An 8837-nucleotide genomic window follows, 5' to 3' on the forward strand; every position below is an offset into this window, starting at 1 on the left:
TTCCCTCTTCCCTCTCCCTCTCTTATCATCTTTCTCCAAAATAAAGAATATTATTATTTTTTAAATTTCGAAAGCAAGGAAGGCCCCAATGAGTGTATTTTATCATGAGTTAATCTCCTTCCTGGGAGATTGAAGGCCCTCTGGGTGGGCCTTGCTGCTAATATCATCCTGAGTGTGCAATTATCTTCTAAGAAGCATGGTCTCTATCATTATTGCTTAATAGCTTTATTAGATTACCTAGGACGAAGGCTGTCCCAGGCCTAGTCAAAGACAGTTTAGACAGTTCCGTTGGAAGGGCTGGCGGCCTGGAGCAGGATGACACCCCTGGGGCTGGAGTGTTGAATGGAGGATGTGTCTCAACCCCCCGGGCCTACTCTTGCCTGAAAGCACTTAGCAGTTGGCCCAAGGGCTGGCACTCCTCAGGGCCCTGGCCCCTGCCTTTGGTGTGCTAAAATGTGAGTAGGTGTTAACGTGCTCTTGATTTCAGTCCGTGTATGTATTTTTTAAAATGGTGTGAGGTGTGGTAGGGGTCACGCAATGAAGCAAATCAGAAACCAGCAGTGAAATCCAAATATATTTACGAAAAGAAAAAAAAGATAGAAGAGGGATTTCTGAAATACAATTTTGGAAAATTTTAGAGAAAAAAGTGTGTGTGTGTGTATATATATATATATATATGTATATATATACACACACACACACATATATATATATATACACACACACATATATATATTTTTTTATTTTTATTTTTGAGAGAGCATCTTGCTCTATCACCCAGGCTGAAGTGCAGTGGCATGAACATAACTTACTGCAGCCTTGACCTTCTGGGGTCAAGCAATACTCCTGCCTCAGCCTCCCCAATAGCTGGGACCACAGGTATGCCACCACACCTGGCAATTTTTTTTTTTTTTTTTAGAGATGGGGCCTCACTATGTTGCTCAGGCTGGTTTTGAATGCCTGGGCTCAAGTGATGCTCCCACCTTGGCACCCCGAAGTGCTGGGATTACAGGCGTGAACCACCATGCCTGGTCTATTTTTTATTTTTTAATACCTAAGTTATACATGAATAAATCATAGTTATAAAAATTTTAGATGGAGCTAATTATTTGCATCCACTACCACATAGAGATTATTCTCTACTTCCTTCCCCCTCCTTTCTCATGACACCTCAAAGACTTCACTTAGAATAAAATTCTTGAGCAAAAATGAAATTGTATATTACACATGTATTGAAGAAATTTGGGCCTGGTTTGAACTGATCACAATCTGAATATTTCTTTAGAAACCAATGTTTTCCACTTTGAATAACCCCTGGCTTAAATGCTGGCATAGAATTTTATAAGACCCTGAAGCTTTTGAAAGAACAATAATGTTATGAAAAATCCAATGACATGGTTAGATCATAGAAGTGATTGAAGTTTAAGTGGAGAAAGCAATTCAATTCTTGGATCAAAAAACAATAATAGCATCCTAGCTATGAGGACTGGAGCAAACCTTTGGTGTCATTTGGTCTTGAACCCTCATTTTATAGATGAGGAAACTGAGGTCTTTCCAAGATGAAGGTTTTCTTGAAATTGACACTCTTGCTGTACATGTATTGTCCCTGGTATTTAAAGTGGTGCCTTTTGCCAATCAGATAGAATATTCGTTTACCTTTTGATTGACTCAGCTTGGTCATCCCATTGTCCCCAATATACTCTGCTGGTTCATTCAACAAATATACCCTGAGTACCCATCATAGCCAGCCCTGTGGGGACCAAGGTGGCAAGCCCAGGTCTTTGGAAGCAAGGAGCCCACCAAATACACTAGTGATTATATTATGTTGAGCCCTGTAATAAAGGCAGAAATACATTCTTGTTTTTATGCCTTTGTGGGTTTTTCTGCCTCTAGTTCTCTTCTTACTCCTTTATATCCCTTGTATTATCTTTTATGACCTAACTATGACTTCAGACTACTGTAGCCCACAATGATTTCTCCCCTATCCCCTTTTTATGCTCATAGTTAAGGTGACAATATTTGAGAAGTTGATTGTTAATCTCAGTCGCAGCAGGTTAGGTTACACTGGGGAAACAAACAACCTCCAAATTTCTGTGGTTTTACATAACAAGATGTATTTCTCATTTATACTACATCTGCCATGTAGGTCAACAGGTGGCTTCTGTTTCTTGTAGTCATTTAGCAGGGTCCTGGCTGACAGAGGCTCTGTCTTGACATGTGCTTCCATGATCACTGCCACTAGGAAAGGAGGTTGGAGTTGGGTTTAACTAAGTGGTTAAATATTTTACCTGAAAAATGACGACCATCACTTCTTATTTTCTTGTCCAAAACAAGTCCCATGGCCATATCTTACTTCCGGGTGGGTGAAGTACAATTTTTTCTTATATGTGGATAGAAGAGAATCTGAATATGAACATATGAATGATTACCACAACTGTGTAGATCTTATTAGTCTGCTAGTATTTCAGGTATGTTTATCTAATTTTAACAAACTGTAAGAATCTTAAAGGTAAGGGACCGTGTCCTCCTTTTTTTATTTTGTAAAACCATGTCCAGCAGAGGGCACAAAACCAGATCCTTAATGCATTTTTATTTGATGTTTTGATTTGAGATTTTGTAAAATCTTGTTTAATTAAACCTAGTTTATGTTTTCTTCAGGATCTGAACTTAACTTGTAAATCAAGGAACTTCAGAGACATCTAAAGCTGTGTACTGTTTGGTGTTCCTTGCTGGCAGAGCCAAAGGAGGAGTTTCCAGGCAGGAAGCCTGAACTCACTGAGGTCTTTTCTAATTCTAACACCTGTCTAAATGTCTTCAGCGATCCTCAGTCATTTAACACCACTCCCAAACTGTCATTTGTTCAGTTTATAACAAACCGGGCAGGTTGACAACTCAATGATCAAGTATCAAGAGTACACAGACAGCTGACCTTTAGAATCCTTCTGAGATTCTTTAAAGTTTCTTTCAAGGAAGATGGTGACAAAATAAAGCCTGTCCCTGTAAGTTTGCCAACATCCTCCTGAGACTCAGGGCCTGTAAATAGCTGAGTACTCATCTTTATGAAGCTTCCATATCTTAAGCTCTTGAGTCCCATCCATCCAGACCTGTTCACAAGCACTCAGTTCCTGAGCTCTTACTTCACCTCTTGTCTGTGATGCCTCCCAAAACTGTGAGTGCTTAAGACAGACTAAAAATTAAAATTCAGTGTTCTTTCAAACCAATTATTTACATTTTTGTTCATTTATTTTAAGAAGAGGCTGCTTGGGGAAGAATTGTGATGCTTGATTACTGGTGGTAGCACAAAAGCTCTCCTCTCTTGCCCTAAAAAAGTCAGCTCTGACTCTATATCCAGTTACCAACATAATGTGTAACAAACCAATCCAACATTGTGGTTTAAAACAATAGCCATGTAAGGGCTGGGTGTGGTCGCTCACACCTGTAATCCCAGCACTTTGGGAGGCCGAGGTGGGCAGATCACGAGGTCAGGAGATCGAGACCATTCTGGCTAATGCAGTGAAACCCTGTCTGTAGTAAAAATACAAAAAATTAGCCGGGTGTGGTGGTGGGCACCTGTAGTCCCAGCTACTCTGGAGGCTGAGGCAGGAGAATGTTCAGGAGGTAGAGCTTGCAATGAGCCGAGATCACGCCACTGCACTCCAGCTTGGGTGACAGAGCAAGACTCTGTCTCAAAACAAAACAAAACAACAACAACAAAAACCGAAACAGTAGCCATGTATGATTTCCCATGGGTCCATGGGTTCACCAGCCAGCTCTACTCATCTGACCAGTCTTGGCATGTCCCAGCTGGGCTCATTTATGCATCTGTTCAGCTCGTGGGTCAGATGAAGGTGAGACAGGATATTTCCCTTGACCCCTTTGCAGGACTTGTGAAGGGGTGATTTGTTCACTCAGCCTGCAGCTCTGAACCCCTCATGACAGGGGGCAGAACACACAGGTGAGTAGGTGCAGGAGCTGGGGCAAATGAATGCTGGAACTGGCTGGTCGCTCCTCTCTGGTGGAAGCAGGCTCTGTGTGGGTCCTGTGGCAGCATCAAAGTGTGTTACAATGCTCTTTTAGCTCTGCTGTCTGGGAGGGGGGTGTCTGTGACCTCTGGAGCTTCAGAGGGCATGTGTTACAATCAGTGCTGTTTTAGCATTTGCTATCCACAAATGGCTAAGTGTTAACTAACTGAGTGGAGGGTCAGGGTGCCAGCCTTTTACACCCTGCCCTCTTGGTACCTGAGTTCTTGTCCAGTGTCCAGGAAGAATCAGGTCACACGAATGAATTGAAGGGTGGTGTATTCAGAGGATTTTATTGAGCAGTGGAAGTGGCTCTCAGCGGGAAGGGGAGCTGGAAGGGGGATGGCGTGGGAAGATAATCTTCCCCTGGAGTTCTGCTGTCCTTGGCTGAACTCTTCCCCAAAATCCCACTGTCAAGCCATTCCTCTGAAGTCAAGCTGCTTTTATCTGACATCCAGCTGCTGCTTTTCTTCTCTCCTTCTCTGCTGCCCTGCTCTGCTCTCCTGCTAGTGGAACTTGGGGTTTTTATGAGTACAGGGTGGTTTTGGAAAAGCAACATTCTGATGAGAAAACAGTTCTCATTTAGGGCTGAGGATCCAGGTTTGCCAGGGACCCCACCCTTTTCTACCTAGTATTTCCCTGCCTTATGCCCATATCAAAGGCTGCCTCATTGAGGGCCATAGCTAGGATTGCTGTGATCTCCTCCATGGACCTGCCACATGCCCATGTCTCATGCCCACACATCCCTCTGGCAGACTAGCTTGCCTGGGTTCTCGTGACAGTCACAGAGAAACAGTGGAGGAAATAGGAAGACTCACACATTTTGAAGAGCTTTTTATGTGTCAGATTTGCTAGTGTCCCATTGGCCAAAGGAAGTCACAAGGCCCAGCCCAGAGTCAGAGTGGGTGGGGCCTGCACAGTTACAGGATGAAAAGCCTGAATTTAGGGAGGCCATTAATTAGAGCTGTTCATACACTAAATTTGCCAGAGGCCACAAACATGAACATCCCACACTGACAACCAAAGCTTCCAATAATTAGGACCCACTATCTCAGAGGCATTTCTTTTGGGAGGAAATCTGTGTTCCATTGCTGCACATTTGGGAAATTACTAAGCTTTTACTGTGGATGATTGGACACCAGCTGGGAGAGGTAGGAGTCGGATCACTGGACCCTTCTTTCATGTGGGTTTGAGACTCTGGCAGCTCTGAATTGCTAGAGCAATCTTGTTGAGCAATGAGGACTTGGTCATTGTCATTATCATGGTATTGGTCATGCATTTGCAGATAGATGGTAAAACTGATGTTTTTCCTCTTTATAGGATTAAAATTTATAAGGGAAGGGCAAGGGGTACAAGGTTTTCCATATAATGGCTTTACTCCCTAAGGAGATGTGGTCAGTCTTGGAGAGACAATAATGTCCTCAATCACAATTCAAGAGCCACTAAAATGATGTAATGCAAACAGATTTTTTATCAAAGGCCACAGAAACTAATTTATATGCTGTGCTTTTCTGACCCTCTTTATCTTCTTAACTACAGGACATAAATGATAAATATTACTAAAATATTACACAATTCCAGAGGGATCCCAGAACTTCTTCAACACTGCATTTGTATTATGTTGTAAAACTTCTCTTTAATTTGGCAGAAAGTGTGTTTTTTTAAAAAATAGTTTCTGGAGTCTGTAAAGAAATGCCTTGTTTGAAGTGAGTTCCTTATCTCATTCAAACTGAGACCTGCCTGTTAGCTAGGCATGCCACATTAACTGCAGCTCACATGTAGTGCCAGTGGCAACCAGGCTGTTGCTTAACAAGGATGCATAATAACTAATTGCATTTTAGGCCATTGGTTTGTCACTGTGACAGTGCCAAGTAACGGTTTCACAAGTGAAGCAATGAGTCCAATTCTGTCTCACTTATGAGCCTGAAAATCATAAAACAGTCTGCTCCCCAGGAATATGATGTTCTCAAGGATTTTGGCGTGTACTGTAGCATGTCCCGTCCACTGCCAGACTTGACTGAAATCTGTGTCTCTATTATGGATCCTTGATGTCAATCATCAATTGTCATAATCCTCAAAAGTACTTACTTAGTCTTTTCCCACGTTCTGCATCAATAGCCTGTAGAGACAAAGGCTTCAAACTAGGAAGGCAGTGTTTAACCTTCCTAATTAATGGCTTTGGATGAAAGAACATCTCCAAGGTGCTCAGAAGAAAGAGATTCTATGGGGATTTTATGCATTGCTCTTTTGAGATGCTTTGCATGCTAGTGTACAATTTGCAAGTACATAAGGAAGTGAATGCTCAGAATATAATATTCAGAGCCCATCTATTTATGTTTGTGTTTAATAAGTTCTTTGTAAATCTCAATTTAGCAGATGTCTTCTGACTCTAAATAAAGCTCTTCATGAGGGAGTCAGTGTGGCTGTATGACAAAAGTCACATTATCATTTGAGTACAAATATTTGCAAAATAGAACAAACTGGAAAATTGAGGGAAAAATACCCACTGGAATTTGTGACTCATTAAATTCTCATGTGCATGACATATTGGGAAAAACTGTGCAGTGCTTGGTTCAAAGGATGCTTTCCCTCTTCCTTTCTTGGCTTTTGGCACTAATAAAAACTTTATGGAATGTGTGTATCCTCTCATGCCCCACTTTTTGTATGAGAGCATATTCCTAGATGCCATTATAATGTGTGTGCGTGTTGTATTTTTTGTTGCAAAGTCCAAAAGGTACATGAAATGGTCACTGGTCCATTGGCAGGCTTATTTCTAAGGGATGTACAATGGCTTTGTGCCTGTAACAGCCTGCTCCTCACCCATGCTCAAGTCTTTGCCCCCAAGATGACATCTCTCCAGTCTCTATCTCCTTCCTCTCTTCTGAATTTGCTCGTTCTGACTTTTTGCCACTAAATGTCATTCTATGACTGCATCCGTGGTGTTCAGGTTATCTTGGTTCTGGTCTTAGTCCCAGATATTGACATTCAGGTCTCTATTAGCTCCATCTTCTGTAATCTCTAAGCAGTCTTGTTTCACTTCTACATTGATCTGCGGTTTGAGGGGTCCTGGATTCTTTGCGAAGTGAATTTAAACAGAAGGGACACCAAGATGGCATTTACAAATCTCTCCAGAGCTTCAGCCTTACAAAATTAGTTATATTCCCCCAAAATAAAACTCCCTTGCTAATCTGCTAGGGTGCCTCCACCAAAGGAAGGATCCAAATAATTCTCAACCTAATTTATGTTTTTGGCCTCTGTTACTTCTAGAACTAAGAATTCCATAAGTTTATTACACACTGTGTAAAGTAACATTTTTACTTTCTCTAAGACATCATCCTTCAAGCCTTGATTCTGGAATGTGGGGGCTCTCGACCCCGATGACTTCATCTCGCTTTTCTTGATTTATAAGTATCCCAGCGTGGTGAACGTAGTGAAATCCTACTCCTACAGAAAATACAAAAAGTAGCCGGACATAGTGGTGCGCACCTGTAGTCCCAGCTACTTGGGAGGCTGAGGTGGGAGGATCGGTGGAGCCTGGGAGGCTGAGTTTGCAGTGAGCCAAGATCATGCCACTGCACTCTAGCCTGGGTGACAGAGCAAGACCCTGTCTCAAAAAAAAGTGTATGTGAGTTTCCTTCAGACTTTGAGTTTCCAGATTGAGAATTTTATTTATTATCATTAGATGACAATGTTTCTATTCATGGGTGCAGACATAACTGAGAAGACAGATGTCTAGCCAGTAATTCCTTCTGCAGGCTATTCAGAAAAGAACTGCTCTGATTTGTAGTTTCTATCAGCAGGAAATACCCCTGTTTGAGGTTGTTCTCATCATTCACTATCTTCTTACAGTAAGTCTACCACATCTTATGATCAAGTTTCCTATCCCATTAGGATTTTTTTCCCTTTGCCCTGAATGTTTCCACTTTCTGATATTGTATTTAAGTATCCGATGGAAGCATTATTTTATTTTATTTTTTTTTATCCAAAATGTGTTTATTGAGAAGGTTTCCCACTCATCTTGATTCAGAGTGCCTTTAGTGCTGCTTCCTCCTAAAGGAACATCCTTCTGTAAGCCTTGCTTTTCCTCCTGTAGGCTGGCAGAGGACAGTGGAGCAGCCAACACACAAAACTACCGTTTGTTCATGGCTAAAGACCGTGGTGATTTTATAGCATCCTGGGCATTTCACACCCATGAAGTAGGAATTGGGGCTCTGCACCAGGAGTTTCTTCTTGTGTTTCCTCTTCTTCTCTTCTGGGGAGGGATGAAGGAGATCCTTTGCGAGAGGCATGTTCTCGTGTGGGTAGGTTGTCACCGCCGGAAAGCAGCATTATTTTCTATACTGCCAATTGGTATCTCCCATTGGCATTCTGATAGGGGGATTCCCATCTATGAATCATCCAAGTAGAGATGGAAAGTAAGGTAGTTGGATACTAAGTTCTGGAGCTCAAAGGAGAGATCATAGGTAAAAATATAAAGTTGAGGTCATAAGCATTGGATGATATTGAAGCCATGAGAATGGATGAGGTCTCTCAAGGAGATAATGTTGAGGAATGAGAGGAGAATGTTGTTATGACTCAACTCACAATGATACCTCAATTCTACCCAGTTGATATTCTGCTCATTACCTGATTACAGTTATTTGTTTATGTCTTCACTCATACAGTACTGTATCTTATGGCACAAAATTTCTTAGCCTCTTTCAAAGATTTGATTTTTAAGTGTTGTTAGTGGTTTCTTTTTTGGTAATTATAACTCATTGAAGATGTTGTTCAGAAAATCTTTTCCTTTTATCCCTGGGAGTTAGGGAAATGGTGCCT

General features: G+C 41.7%; 1 protein-coding gene across 1 annotated transcript; it reads right to left on the bottom strand.

Annotated features, from left to right (window-relative positions):
- Positions 1-7990: 7990 nt before the first annotated feature.
- On the bottom strand, positions 7991-8336 carry LOC112629029 (40S ribosomal protein S27-like). Its single transcript, XM_025392464.1, has one exon. It carries the CDS (start codon positions 8306-8308, stop codon positions 8054-8056), a length of 255 nt encoding a protein of 84 aa, XP_025248249.1. The 5' UTR covers positions 8309-8336; the 3' UTR covers positions 7991-8053.
- Between the last annotated feature and the right edge of the window lie 501 nt (positions 8337-8837).

This window comes from Theropithecus gelada, chromosome 7b, assembly GCF_003255815.1.
Source record: "Theropithecus gelada isolate Dixy chromosome 7b, Tgel_1.0, whole genome shotgun sequence".
NCBI classification, from domain to species: Eukaryota; Metazoa; Chordata; class Mammalia; order Primates; family Cercopithecidae; genus Theropithecus; species Theropithecus gelada.